The sequence below is a fragment of the Epinephelus moara genome, chromosome 5, assembly GCF_006386435.1.
Source record: "Epinephelus moara isolate mb chromosome 5, YSFRI_EMoa_1.0, whole genome shotgun sequence".
Taxonomy (NCBI): Eukaryota; Metazoa; Chordata; class Actinopteri; order Perciformes; family Serranidae; genus Epinephelus; species Epinephelus moara.
Window position 1 is genome coordinate 33,412,785 of NC_065510.1, and position 14,323 is coordinate 33,427,107.

The following is a 14,323-nucleotide window of genomic DNA, read 5'->3' on the forward strand; positions in this document are numbered from 1 at the left end:
AGCAGTTACACTTAAGCAAGTCATCATCTAGCACAAACCCTACCATCGCCATTCCTGTGGAGAATCCATAGGTGATCAGCACTGCTGCCCAGACTGCCATCATTGCCATCTTCCACCAAAGTAGAAATCTGAAGACACTGTTGTTAGATAATCTCTGCTGGCAACTTGTGGAGTCAGAAACACTCTTCGATGTGACAGCATACAGCAGTCTGTCTCTGCTGTCTTCACGGACTGACAAGGAAGGATACTCTTATAGTAAGCATTTAAGGAAGTTAAACATTGGGTGTGTGAGATACAGTAAGACAACGTATAAGTGTCATATAAAAAGGAAGAGACAGTTTTGCAAGACAAGCATGACCATAAAAGGGAACATAAGCAGTTGTGCAGTGGTAGTTGACGAGATGGGTGTACTACTAGGTATAGGAGGAAGTGGGCACACTCCACTACATTGAAATAGTTTTTCGGCTGATAGGTGGGTATACTGTACATGGCCAGAGAGAGAGGTGGGTATACCCTGTATACCTGCATATACCCTCCACTACACCAGTGAACATAAGGGCTAATCCCCACATCTCTCCAAGCAGCTAGGCGTCTACGTCAGACCACATGACAGTTCAGTGCTGTGGTGTTAATGCATTAAGCTGGAGGTAAGAATCTCTGTTGAGAACAACTTGGCTAAAGTATCTGTGCAGTCAGACATCTTTCCAATTGATGTTTGCAAGTTTGCATGTCATACAATACACACTGCATCCGTTTTATATATCAATGTTCTGTCTTTTGTCTTGCACTAATAAAAAAAAGTTTGATCTTCATTGCAAAGTGATTGAAGTGATTATGGATTTGGTGCTGTCGAATTCTGGGTTCACAAAAGTCAACACAATCAGGAAACAATCATAAAATGACAACTTGTTTGATGCTGATTTTGCTTTCAGATACACTATGTAGCCTCTATTGTAATGTTCTCAGGTCTTAGATGGAAAATGTACCCTAATACTCAGGACATTCCTCTGGGTGCTCTCAGTGTCATTTATAGCAATCAACCCCACAATGCATGCTGGTTAGTTTTGCGTCCGACTTCGTGCTGACGTCATGCAAAAGTGGGCAACGATAATCTCACGAGAGCGAGGCAGCCACAGTTTTTAGAGCCAGGTGCTGCAGTTGCTCTCCACCAACTGCAAGACCCAGGGCATGATGGGAAACATCCGGCTCTCACCCGATGTAATATGATGCTTTATATAAACTTTTTATTTTTGTTGAATTTCGGAGATTTAGATGTTATTTGTCTGATTCGAAGGTTTATTGTGTGAACAGAAGACATGCTGTGTGACTGATGGTGACGTTTAATCATCAGAGACTAAATACATTCATCATAAACTATACAGAGTCAACTGTGTATTAACATTGGACTGTTTTAATTATTACATATATAGCAACATACAGACTTGTGGTCAGTGAAATGTGAGGATTATTAAAATAACATCTGTGCAGATGTGAAGCCCTGACTGTATCTGACTGATCTTTAATGAAAGCTGTTGCCTTGTATTTTTTTTACTCTGAAAGTATGAGCCTTATAGTCAAGCACTGTTTATTCGGCCTGTGTAGTTGAGGGGACAGGTCAAACTGATATGATGCCGATTTACAGGAGAGTTCATGTCAAATGGAGGATGAACTATGAACATAAATTACAGATAAAGCATTTTAATAGGCTACTCTGTCATAATTAAAACAATTGAAGACTGAGAACAGACTGATGTACGAGTCTGACCATATTTTAATAATCAACATCAGATCTGACAGGATGTGAGTGTTTCTGTGACTTCCTGTGCAGACTGAAGGCTGTTGGAAACTGTCCGACTTGACCGCAGCTTTTTGTCACCGCCTCCTGCTGCAGCCACCTGATCTTGTCCACATTCCAGGCGATGCGCGGTTCATGTCGAACAAGCCTATTATCTATGGAGCAGCTTCAGACTTTATACTGGATGACATCACAAATTTGAGATTTAACACACTAGTTATGGGGTTTGGGAGAGAGCTGTTCATGTTCACCTATGTATATCTATCTTTGACCATAGGACTAATATGAATGAATTTTGAAAATGACCATCGTTCCCCTTTAAAGTCATTTTACGTTGTTACTAGCAGAGTGCATGCTTCCATGAATTATAATTATGCATGCAAAAGATGTTTAGATGAACAGGCACAATTTCTGAAACACAAAGGTATTTTATTCAATTTTTAAAAGGTTCACAAGACTTTACTTTTTTTTCCCCCCATTCATTTGATTCATGTTATTCCAGATGACATGGATGATACAACAGAACAGAGCTGCATTCTAATAGTTACAGACATCTCAAGAAGTGTCCTTAACTGTTTCACATCTGACTATCTGGCTTTTATAGTTTGTCATTCAAATGTAAAAATGCTGGCATTTTCTACATGTCTATCAACAGACTAGTGCAAATGACATCATGCCTTTATTTCAGTAACATCCAAATGAATTTTAAGTATGCGAAATCACCAATCTGGTGCTGTTCAGTTAACATCACATATTATATTTTAAATGTAAGAGCCTGCTTGAACAGAGCACAATTCAAATTGGAAAGGCTTGTTCCTGTACTTTTGACTTTGTAGACCACCTCACATGGAAGACTCTTCTGATCAGATCTCCTCTTAATCTTTGTGACTTTAAAGACCTCATAAGGTGGAATCAGGGCTTCTCTCTCTGCCTCCCCGAGCTTAGAGTACAGAGACACATCTGCCCCCAGGCATGTGATAATCTCAAAGCATGACTTGTCTCCAAATCTTTCAGCGCTGGGGTACCAACCCATTGAGCTGGAGGTAAAAGAGCCAAAGCGAATTACCTTGTTGAGAACATTTTGGCTAAAGTAGCTGTTGACTCTGCGGTAGCCAGTGAGACACCTTTCCTCTTCAGGTTTGCGAGCGTTGAGAGTTTGGAGGGCGTCAGTCAGGAAATAGTGAAGAGTGTGATATCTAAATGTGGTCCTGTACTGAGATCTCTGGGTTCGAACTGCATCATTGAAACCAAGATAGACTTTTGGTTTGTCGAGGGTATAAACATAAATAGCCAGGATCTGTTCTTTTCCCAGGGAGGTGGAAGGTCGCTTTCCCTTTTTATGCCATTTTTTGTTGTAGTATTTTTCTGCTTCGCCCCAGGCCAGGGTGAAATTCTTGTCTTTGTTTTTCTCATTGTCCAGGTACTCCTTCTTCACTCTGTACTCCATCTTGTCTTTGCAACCAGTGTACATGTCATCAACAGCGTTTAGAGCCAAATCCAGTGGAACTTTTAACCCAGGTTCTGCAGAGGTCTGAAATACCACAAAAATAAAAAATAAGTATCTCACCCACAGGTGCTAGTATTCACACACCCAGCTGATACACTACCTTTGCAATTCCCATGGACACTCCATATGTCATCAGCACTGCTGCCCAGAATGTCCTAACAGCCATCTTCCACCAGCACAGAAACCTGCCCGCAAAAATACCAGTAAAAGTACCAGTCAATCAGTTTGTTTGTCATTTTCTGCATACATTGTTCAGTCATCAGCTGTCTTATTTGAATCTGCTACCTTCACCTAACCTTGCTGAGTAATGTTAAATGTAACAAAAAAAAAAAAAAAAGATTTAAGACTTTGATTTGATTGAAATGGGCCTTGAAGTGGAATCCTTAACATTTGTTTCAACCGAAGATCAAACACTGGGGAAGAAATGAAGACTTTTTTTTTCACTTACCACAGTTCAGTTCTTACATGTTGTTGCACTGCTTTGGTGAGTAGTGGGTTATCTGCTGAGCTGAGCTCCTGCTGGTCTGTCACCAGCTGCAGGCCATTCCAATCAGGGGCGGGACCTGTGAGGACTGTGCTCAACTCTTTCGTCTTTAATTGTAATGAATTATATGGATCTGTGCATCTGGGAATTATACAGTTGTACCTTAAACCAAAGCCTAAGACAAGAATTTATGTATGTCTGTAAGCAAATCTTAAATTGCCACAAACATCAAAGTCAGTCTCATGGAAATAATCACTTTGCATGCAGGGTATTTTTAATTGATTAATAACTTTACTTATTTATTTATTGATTGCTTTCTTTATTTATTTCTTTTTATGTATTTATTTCGACGAGCCTACTGTATCAGTTTTCTTGACCTCACTGCGTGTAGTTAATGTTTTTAAAGGTGGAAAATGTGGCTATTTTGGTGTCAGCACAAGCATGATTATTTTATATTCATTATTTATATACCTACACTAGTAGGTGGTAATACACATGGTGAAGAGACAACTGAAGGACTTCACACGCTGTACAATACAGAGGTACAAAAGTGTGCTAGATACAGCCTAGGTGTTTACTGTATGATGTGTTCAATCAAAACTACCTCTTTTGTCCTTCACAAACTGGAAAAATAGCAAAAAGATATTGTTCATTGATGACATTTTCTTTAAAATGCGTGACTGACTTGGCTTTCCAGTCCTGATAGAAAATGTTCCAATTAAAAATATAGTTTTAGACTGTGGACAGCCAACTCTGGAACAACAACAATCAAGGAAGGTTTGGGTTTTTCTGTCCTCTACTGGTACCATAAAGTCACAACTAAATATGTCTAATGTCTAATTTTGATGTCAATGATCAAAGGAAAAAGAACTTGTGAGTTATTTGGCAATTATTATGCACAGTATAATAATAAAATACAACAATAATAATAATAATAATAATATTAAATAAAGTAATAATATAAATAAATTATTTAATGATCAAAATCATAGCTGTTTTCACACAACAGCTTTAAGAACAGAGTCCACAAAGTGCTTTGACAAACAAATCAAAGCAGAAGCAAGATATTTCAAAGGCAATACAACAGTTAAAAGCTAAACAGTAATGCTGAACCAAAGCATGACAAGTATAAGGTCAAATTTAGACAAGAGAGACAATGCAAAAACAACACACAGACAGATGACAATGAGAAATAAACAATGAAAACTAAAATAAACAATAAAAAGAATAAAAGCGATGAACACCATAAAAATGAGGAGAATAAAAAGACTCCATCATATCAAAGCAAGTCTATAAAAATGGGTTTTAAAGAGTGATTTTAAAGGGTCACTGAATTTGCGAGACTTTCCTCCTCAGGCAGGTCGTTCTAAAGCCAAGGTGCCCTGATGGCGAAAGCACTTTCACCTTTAGATTTCAGTCGCCACTCTGGAACTACCAGAAGGAGGATGTAGAGCTGCAAGCTGGATCATATGGGGTCAACACTTCCACCATATAGCTTGGGGCAAGACCCAGACATGCTTTAAAAATGGTTGGTATAATTATAAAATCAATCCTAAAATGTACAGGGAGCCCTTGAAAAGAAGCCAGGATTGGGATGATGTGATGTCTTCTATTAAAAACAGTGAGAAGTGTAGCTGCTGTATTCTGAACTAGTTAGAGGCGAGAAAGTAGCCTCTGAAAACTGAGCTTTAAAAAAAGGGAACATTTTTTTTATTTTATTTCCTTAAAACTTTCAAAAATATAATTTATGAATTCTCCTGGTAACAAACACAAGATAGTTTCCCACCTTCACCTATCTCTGATCAAACTAACTCTCAGTATCACCAAAATCATCACCACCACCAGCAGAGCAATGAACACTTCAGCCACGAAACGCTTCTGCCTTCGTTTAACAAGGACTATAGAAATTAAAATCAACAGTGCGATGCATGCAGTCATGATCCCATAACTTGTGTTCCAGTGATTTAAAACTGCTCCAAAATATGCTTTTATTTGCCTGTCATGCAATTTACAATTCAAATCTCCCCTTGGTATTTTGGTACTCTCGAGCTTGTAGACAACACTGCACCATGGGTCATTTGTTAGGACGTCTGTAACTTTGAAGACCTCGTAGGGAGGAATCAGCACCTGTCCTATTTGGTTTGTGGCAGAGTAATCTGTTATATCAGCACCAAAGCATGAGTAGATCTCAAAACAAGACACACTGCCATTAAGATCAAATGATTGTTTGCTTGAAACTGCCAAGGTGAAAGCACCAAAACGCATGTTTGTGTTGACAACATCCTGGTCAAACCGTTTCCACGTCATGTGATAGGTGGTTCTGCACAATGTCTGATTGCGATGCAGAATTTGAATGGCATCAGTCAGGTAGAAGTAGAAATAGTGGAATTTAAATCCGTGTGTGCTGTAATTGTGTCTCCCTGTTTTCACTGCACAGTTGAAATCTTGTTGAAGGTCTTTCACCTCAGTGTACATGTACATAACTATAGTGTGCTCTTCTTTCAGGTTCCCGTGCACAGGTCTCTTTGCTCTGCTTTCAGCTGCAGCCCAGGCATTACTGAAGTTTCCATTGAAGTGCCACTCAAACACGCCAAACAGGTCGATCGCAGGGGCTGATTCAGACCGGCAACCGTCGTACATGTCATCAATGGAATCTGTCGCCATGTCCAGGGGTGAAGCATCAGTCTTAGTTTTCTGCAGTGAAGATAGGAAACAGCTACAGTGAGCAAAATTTACAGAAGGTATGGAATATTTACTGTAAAGTTACTGACAAAAGTAACGGGTAAACTGTGCATGTTTTTGGTGCATGTGAAGAAAAGATCTGTTATCCCACCTCAGCAGGTTTCTGAGGCCACCACAGTAGTAGAAATGGGTCATGGTACAGTAGGAGCACCACTGCCAACAACACACAAAGGCTCGCCCAGTTTCTCAGTGACTTCAGCTCACACACTGCTCCTTTGCCAAACTTCATATCTGAATGAAAACATAAAACCTCTTGCTTAAAAATGATCTTTAAACCAATGAAAATACTATGTATATTTTCTAACACTTTCAATATCATGAATACAGTGGCACAACCAAGACCGCCCCAATCCCCCCAACCGCCCGTCAAAAATAACTGCAGGCTGACATCATTGTCTTTAAGAGTGTGTGGCATGCTTATTTTTTAAGCTAGTGCGAAGGTAGCGGTGTCTCACTAGACAACCTAAGGCATCCATTGGAAGGAAGCTAAATAACTTTCCCAAGTTAGGCTAAATTTTAGCAAAGGGAACAACAGGCATTGCCATTTTCAATGGAGTACCTTGAACCCTCACCTATGGTCATGAGTTCTGGGTAGTGATCGAAAGAATGAGATTGTGGATACAAGCGGTCGAAATGAGCTTTCTCCGTGCAGTGGCTGGGCTCAGCCTTGGAGAAAGGGTAAGGAGCTCGGACATCCAGAGGGAGCTCGGAGTAGAGCCGCTGCTCCTTTATGTTGAAAGGCCTCAGTTGAGGTGGTTCTGGCACCTTATTAGGATCTCTCCTGGGTGCCTCCCGTTAGAGGTGTTCCGCGCACATCCCACCGGATAAGCAGATGGAAATGGATGGATAGATACCTTGAACTCTGACCTCTAGATATCTGAATGATAATAGGTTTTATGGGTACCCACAAGTCTCCCCTAAACTTGAGAGGGCTTCTTCCCTGTAACACCTCGTATCCACTGTATGTGTACAGAGACAAGGCAACCAGAAGTCCATTCATTCCTATGGGAATCTCTGTGATTTACAATGTCCCTGCGAAACTCCTACGCAATATTTCGGTCCAGAATTTGCCTCAAGTACATTCAAAAAATTGAACTTTTGCTGTGGATTTCAGAGAGACCGTATAACAGTGTGCTAGTTTAGCTAACAGGGCTGCTAACCGGCTAACAGGCTATTTCCTTTAATTCAGTTGCCTGTTGATCGTCAAGTGAGTTTGTGTGATTAAAAAGAAATTGTTTTGCAAGTTTTAACACATTGGGAATCTGAGTAATGTTATTATGCTAAAATATGGTTATACATTATATACAGTATGATCGTCATTATGACTCGTTCAGACGTTCATATGTCTTTTGGATTAAATATTTCACAAAACATGCCATGTATCTGTCAGGTCCTATTTTTGTCCCGGTAATGTTCCAAGTGTGTATTCCAAACTACTGGATCGTGAAAAATGGACAAAATTAGCCTCTCTCCCATGGCTACAGGTAGTTTCTTTCAGGTATCTAACCATCTGTAAAGAAATGCACTTCCTTGCGTTTGACACTAGAGGCATCATCTGTATATTTACAGATCTACCGACACTAGTAATATGCATAAGTGGAAACGAGGCATCAGGGTTCATTTATGCTCAACATAAGGAGACGGTGATGGACAGCCCTCTGTCCTTACTCTGAGCTCATTTTGTTCGTATTTGTGCAAGTTTTCTGAAAGCTTATGGATGAAATGGAGCAGTACCACTGGAGATCAGGAAGCAATGTAGTGCAGTTCAAGCGAGTTAAAACTTGCAGGTGAAGACATTTAAATGATGGCAGAACAGAACTAATCTGTCATAAAGTGAAAAGAATTCTCCGCCCACATGTCGAAATATATATAATGACCTCACAGACCACCTCAGACTACAACGCTGCCTCCGTTAAATGGTCCATTATTACAACCTCCTCCACCTTCGTCATTTTAGCTGTTATCAGAAACTTGACCCTGCCCTCTAGCGCCATCTATTGGCTGTATTTATGCCAACATAAAGGACACATGGAAGTATGAGGGCAGTGACATTCAATCTATTTTCGTATGTAAAGATATAAATTAACCATACTGTACAATCAATGTACTACCTTCAAATTAACGCTGTATATTTATCTTTTCAAGGAAAACCCACCTATTTGAAAGATTTGAAAACAATGAATATCCTACAGGATTATTGTGGAACTCAGAATGTAAACTGTACTGGTATGGATCTATGCATCATCAAATAATAATAAGTAATATTACCAGGAAATAAGCAACCAAGGTATTTCAGTATGTGATTCCTTAACTCTTCATATTGACACATCTTTTGCAGCTAGCCTATATACTTCAACAGCATAATCGAATTCCTGAATTTCAGTTACGAGTTTTAATTTTCAGTGACCCCATCTAGCCACCTCTATGAGAAACTGCATGAATATGCATCAGACTTCAAATTATTATTGTATTTGCAGGTGCAGTGAGTGATTCAGTTTTTATGCTTAAATCTGCAAGTAAAATAGTACCAGCCTAGTGCCTGACATACAAGACAAGCATTAAACCATAATCAGAGCCCACACAATATTTGTTCACAGACTGATCCATCAGTGACCATCCTCATATTCTCCACCAACAGCTTATGACGTCTGCATGTTATTGGCTTACCTTTTCCCCGCCAAGTGCTTCCATCAGCAGCATGGTATTCCTTTATGAGTGTGCAGGTGCTTTGTTGTTTGCCAGCAAAGAAGTTCCGGCTGACAGGATTTACAGGTAGGACGGCACAGACATTCTTCTGCACCTTTGCTTTCAGGAAGTGGAGCTAATATGGATCTTATCTATGCATGTGTAAATGTGACCTTTGCCCCCTACTGACTCTGTCATTTCGCTGCTTACACTAGCAGAGGGAGGTTCCATGTGTGGTAACACTGGTAAATCCTGTTTGGCAGCTTGCTCAGGTTAAAACAAACAAAGGTGTGTCATGTGGTTGCAAAACACGAAAAGCGCAGTCTAAAGCAGAAGACATTTTTTACTCTGGAAAAGGCTAATGACAGCTCGTCTTCTCACATAAAAGACAAAAACATCAACATAGTGCTGCTCAGGATGTGGTGAGTTAAAAAAGTAGCATACTTTTAATATATATGTATAAATTGAATATACATTTTGTAGAGTGGAGTGAAGAGTAGATAGTTGAGCACCAAATAACTTGTGCCACATCTTTGTTTGTATTTAACAGTGTGTACAGTAGAGCAATGGATTTTACAGGGACAGTCACAATCCTTTCAAAGTAGGCAGAGCTGATTAAATCTAAATCAAGATTTTGTTACTGTATTGCCTATTTTTCTACCTGTCTTCAGAAACATATTTTAGCTATCTATTAAACTGTAAGTTAAGATTGTTTGTTTCCAGTCAGCTGTCATATTGTTTCCTGTGGGAAACGGCCAGTCTCGCATTACATAACTCGCCAGTGGGAGTGTTTATTGATCCAGTGTGTTGCAGGGCATTCTGGTAGTTGTAGATTTTTCTACCTCTTGAGCTTTTCCTCTGTTTCTCTGCTCATGTGGCACCAATATCAAAAGTACTTGCATCTTTCTCCTGCATAGACAGCCCAGTTTTATGAAAAGACCACCTGTACAGCAGTGAAGTACTTCTTTGAGTGAATTAAACTTAAATTATTTGATATATTTTGATAAAATGCAATATTCTACAAAGGGCTGTCAAGCGATTAAAAAAGAATTAACCTAATTAATTACATGCTCTGTGATTAATTCATCTGAATAAATAGCATACATCAATTTTTGCTGTTGAAGTATTGAAAAAAATTCAGTTCAAATGAATTTTGGCAGATGTGTCGCAGTAAAGCTCCTGGATTTTGGACACAATTGTTCTCCTGTCCTCTACCACCAAAACTGGTTTGCAGTCCATTTTGCAAGGAAGTTAGTCAGTCAGTCACAGATAGACTTACTCAGTTTGCATCTGAACGCCTCATCGAGTGTGACTTGATGATAGTATGAAAATTCCTGCAGGAACTGCAGAGAACGGTGCTCCTATCAACAGTTCCATCTGGGTTGTTTTTCAATGTAAATGCACCATTCATGGGGCCAAGCAGCTTCATCTCGTCTGCCTCCATCATGTGACAAAGCCACTGTGGCCTTCAATGACACAACGGGTCAAAGGTCACAAATCAATGTTAATTTTTTTAATGCCTTATATTTTTCTGTGATTAATTAATCAAAATTAACGTGTTGTTTTTACAGCCCTAATTCTACAGTATGGCACTCAGTTCCAGTACTTATTAGGCAACGCAGGTTTTTATTCATCTCTTGCAAACAGGAGGGTCAAAATCCTGCAAAATTCCAGCATCTCAGGGTGCCTCATCATTTTCATTCATTTTATTTAGTCCTTCCCATTTGTGAGCTCTTAGTGATAAAATGTGGAGTCTGCAAAAAGTGAGGCCCACATACACTTACATTGTAGTGTTAATTCACTCACCAGTTTACAGCTATCCTTGCCATCACACACCTATAGTGTCTGATCTCTGCAACTCAATATATTATTGCCATTATCCAGGCCTTGTAGCGGCATGAGAGACAATATGAAAAACATTTCATAGGGAACCATTGTGCAGCATTAATCAACAGCTTTCCTCCGTTTCAGATGCACTATGCCTTCCTGGGAGAGCCAAGCATGTCAGAGAAAAACTTTATTTGTGTGTGCCGTCACATCCCTTGGTCTTTTGGTGGGACTGCTGATATTTGTTGTCACATATCTGACACTCAGCTGGCAGGATGTCATTGAAGAGGTATTTAACATTTACAGTATTATTTAACACTTCATATTTGACATGAAACAAAATCAGTTCCCAGTTATCAGTCATACTTTTGTCATTTTAAGTATGCACTATTAAAACAACTCTAAAGTTTTTAAAACTCTAGTGTTTTTAAGGGTTGTGCTAAAGAAGTTCTGGCCTAATACTGTTCATTTAGTCTATATCTCCATCTACTGGATAAATACTGAACAACACTTTTCTCCTCATTTCAACATTGTATCCAGGATGTGTCCTATGACCTGAATGACGACTGCAGATCCAAAGTCAGAGTTGTGACTGATGCAGCCATAATGCAGACCTGGGACGCCAGAACAAACTTCAGTCAAGCGTGGAGCAACGCAGAGCAAAAAGCTAGAGAGCCCGCACACAAGTACATGGAGAAAGATCATTCCATCACCATATACATGTACACAGATATTATGCTGCAACCTGCCAAGACTGCAGACAGACGTGGAAAACGACCAGAGGAGATATTTAAGCCACGCTCCCTTTATTTTTCCCTGAGTGAAGCCATTCAGATTCTGAGGCACAGTCAGGTGACATGTCTCAGCACAAGTTACAGAACAGAGACCCTTCTACATCTGAACATCTCTGACAAACTGATTCGCTTCAGCACCTTCGTGTTAGGATCTGATAGGGGGAACTTTACAAGGAATGCTTCGTGTTTTGAAGTACACACATGTTTTGGTGCTGATGTAACACATTACTCAGCCTTGAAACTAAACAGTCAGGTGCTGATTCCTCCCTACGAGGTGTTCAAAGTCACAGACACAGAGACGGACACACAGAGGTGTAAAGTCGTCTACAGACTGAAGAGCAACCTGAACTGTGTTTATGATAGAGAGAGTTATATGCTGCACCCAATATCTGCATTACCAGTGGAGGGATTCTGGCTCATTTTTGTCATCACTTGTATGATTATTGTATCTCTTTTGCTACCCTTTGTCATTGTGAAGGTGTTAGACAACCACAACAAAACTGCTGTTTACAGTGCCCCATCATTGCATAGCAGCACTTACTACCCTGAAGGAGCTGTCATTTAAAGGGCCAGGTTTGATTTTTTAATAAAGATGGCGGCATTCACACTGTGGCCCAGAGTAGGCTGTTTTAAAACCTAAGAAAAAGGAAAATATGGTTAAAGTATTCATCTCACCTGACATATGGCATACTTACAATGCTCACATTTATGGAGTTTTCATAACTTCACGATGCAATATTTATAAATGGCGTTGGTCTACATTTTAGACTTACTTGCCATGTTGCAATAAAGTGCTCTGTTAGGTTGGGTGTGGTCTAACAAGTACAATGGCTTAAATAAAGGACCAAATATGTATGATTTACACTGTGATCATAATAGAAAATGATGTGTATGGAGCCCTGGTGTGGAAAAGTGTCATAAAAGAATATTAGACAAGTCAAAACATATCTGAATATGGCAAAAAATGATACTGTTAATTAGGTTTCTTTTCCCTTTACCACCATTCAATTGATAAAATAGTTAAAAATTTAATTTATGTCGTTTTACTTTACGTTTTCTTCTCCTTTTTTGATTTATCTAATAATCTTTGACTACATTTTGTCAGTTTTGGGGGCTTCATAAAATGTGATATGACTAGTGAGACATTACAACCACAGTTTTATTTAAATAGCACATCAGGTTAATATAAATTCTCCAGAAGGACCTGAAATGTTTTGCTGACCTCTTCCATAATGGTGTTTTTTCTTCCTTTGACCGTTTGGTTAAAAAGCATGACATCCAAAGGAAGCATTATTTTAGATACCTACAAGTTGGAGACCTTACTCGGAAGCATGTTTCCTCCTTCCCAGCAGCTCCGTGCAGGGGTTGGATGGATGACTTTTTCAGCCTCAGCTATTTCAAAGTTGTATAATATGATTCAGAATATCTCTAGCCTCTCTCTTAACCATCTGAAGGGTGCTTGCCAAGAAGACCTGGCAATCTGAAACTGAGAGAATACATCAGTTTGTGTGAAGCATGGTATACTCCAAAGTCTTCCATCGTATACAACTCTGCAGAAGCAGACTCTCCAGACTGTACCCTGAGCTACACTATACCACATGTTTTCACTCCTGTCATTTGATTGCCCCATTTTGGTCATCTATATTTGAAACTCTTTCACAGAGGTACAGTCGTAATATATCACCAAACCCTGTAACGGCTGTGTTTGGTTTAGCTCCAGAAGGCTTGACCTCTTCAAGCATCCATTCAAACTCCATGGCTTTTGCATCCCCTCTGGCCCATCGACTAATTCTCCTGAAGTGGAAGGACAGGGCTCCACCTTCACATGCCCATTGGGTCAGAGAGGTGACAACACACCTAAAGCTAGAAAAGCTGAGATATCACAGTCAGGGCTCTATGAAAAAAATATTACAAGGCATGGCAGCCCTTCCTTGACTACTTTAACAACCTTCAATGTGTCAGGTTGACTGAATAAGGCCCTCAACCCCACCCCCCATCCCCTTGACTTACTTTATATTCAGTTATCTACTTATTATTTATTTATCTAAATTCTTATTTAATTTATTTCAGTCAATTTTCTCCTATTTATTTTACTGTTTTATTGATCTTAGTTCAAATAAACACAAGAAGTTTGTGCTCTAGAGAAAGGATCAACACTCAGTGAATAACCTAAGCCCTATGATAAGCTAATATGGCAAGGCTTAACTATACAAACCAGTGAGAAGTGATAACTAGCATGTCTTTGGGGTCATCGGGTGGGAACCTCCTTTCACCAGTGTTTCGTCTAGTTGGTCCCACGACACTCCCGGAGGCCTAGACAGTGATCTCTGGCGTCCCAGAGACACTCCCCTAATGCCAGGTCTCACTGCTCCCCTCCCTGCACCAACCCAATAACCTCCTTTACCTTACTTACACATGGCTTTCTCAGCCCAAACAGCACTGCCACCTTCAACCAAACCCAGGCTCCGTACATGCGAGCTCCAGGTAGA

General features: G+C 39.8%; 3 protein-coding genes across 3 annotated transcripts; 1 reads left to right on the plus strand and 2 right to left on the minus strand.

Moving 5' to 3' along the window:
* Positions 1-2,253: 2,253 nt before the first annotated feature.
* Positions 2,254-3,970, minus strand: LOC126390462 (NAD(P)(+)--arginine ADP-ribosyltransferase 1-like). Its single transcript, XM_050044781.1, has 3 exons — positions 3,751-3,970; positions 3,403-3,487; positions 2,254-3,326 (listed from the first exon to the last, which is right to left on the minus strand). The coding sequence occupies exons 2-3, from the start codon at positions 3,466-3,468 to the stop codon at positions 2,550-2,552; spliced, it is 843 nt and encodes a 280-aa protein (XP_049900738.1). The 5' UTR covers positions 3,469-3,487; positions 3,751-3,970; the 3' UTR covers positions 2,254-2,549.
* Positions 3,971-4,760: 790 nt separating this feature from the next.
* On the minus strand, positions 4,761-9,329 carry LOC126390387 (GPI-linked NAD(P)(+)--arginine ADP-ribosyltransferase 1-like). Its single transcript, XM_050044667.1, has 3 exons — positions 9,196-9,329; positions 6,620-6,759; positions 4,761-6,480 (listed from the first exon to the last, which is right to left on the minus strand). Exons 2-3 carry the CDS (start codon positions 6,755-6,757, stop codon positions 5,575-5,577), a joined length of 1,044 nt encoding a protein of 347 aa, XP_049900624.1. The 5' UTR covers positions 6,758-6,759; positions 9,196-9,329; the 3' UTR covers positions 4,761-5,574.
* A 171-nt stretch (positions 9,330-9,500) lies between these two features.
* Positions 9,501-12,446, plus strand: LOC126390319 (ecto-ADP-ribosyltransferase 5-like). The gene is made up of 3 exons (XM_050044567.1): positions 9,501-9,635; positions 11,185-11,329; positions 11,581-12,446. Exons 2-3 carry the CDS (start codon positions 11,192-11,194, stop codon positions 12,397-12,399), a joined length of 957 nt encoding a protein of 318 aa, XP_049900524.1. The 5' UTR covers positions 9,501-9,635; positions 11,185-11,191; the 3' UTR covers positions 12,400-12,446.
* Positions 12,447-14,323: the final 1,877 nt, after the last annotated feature.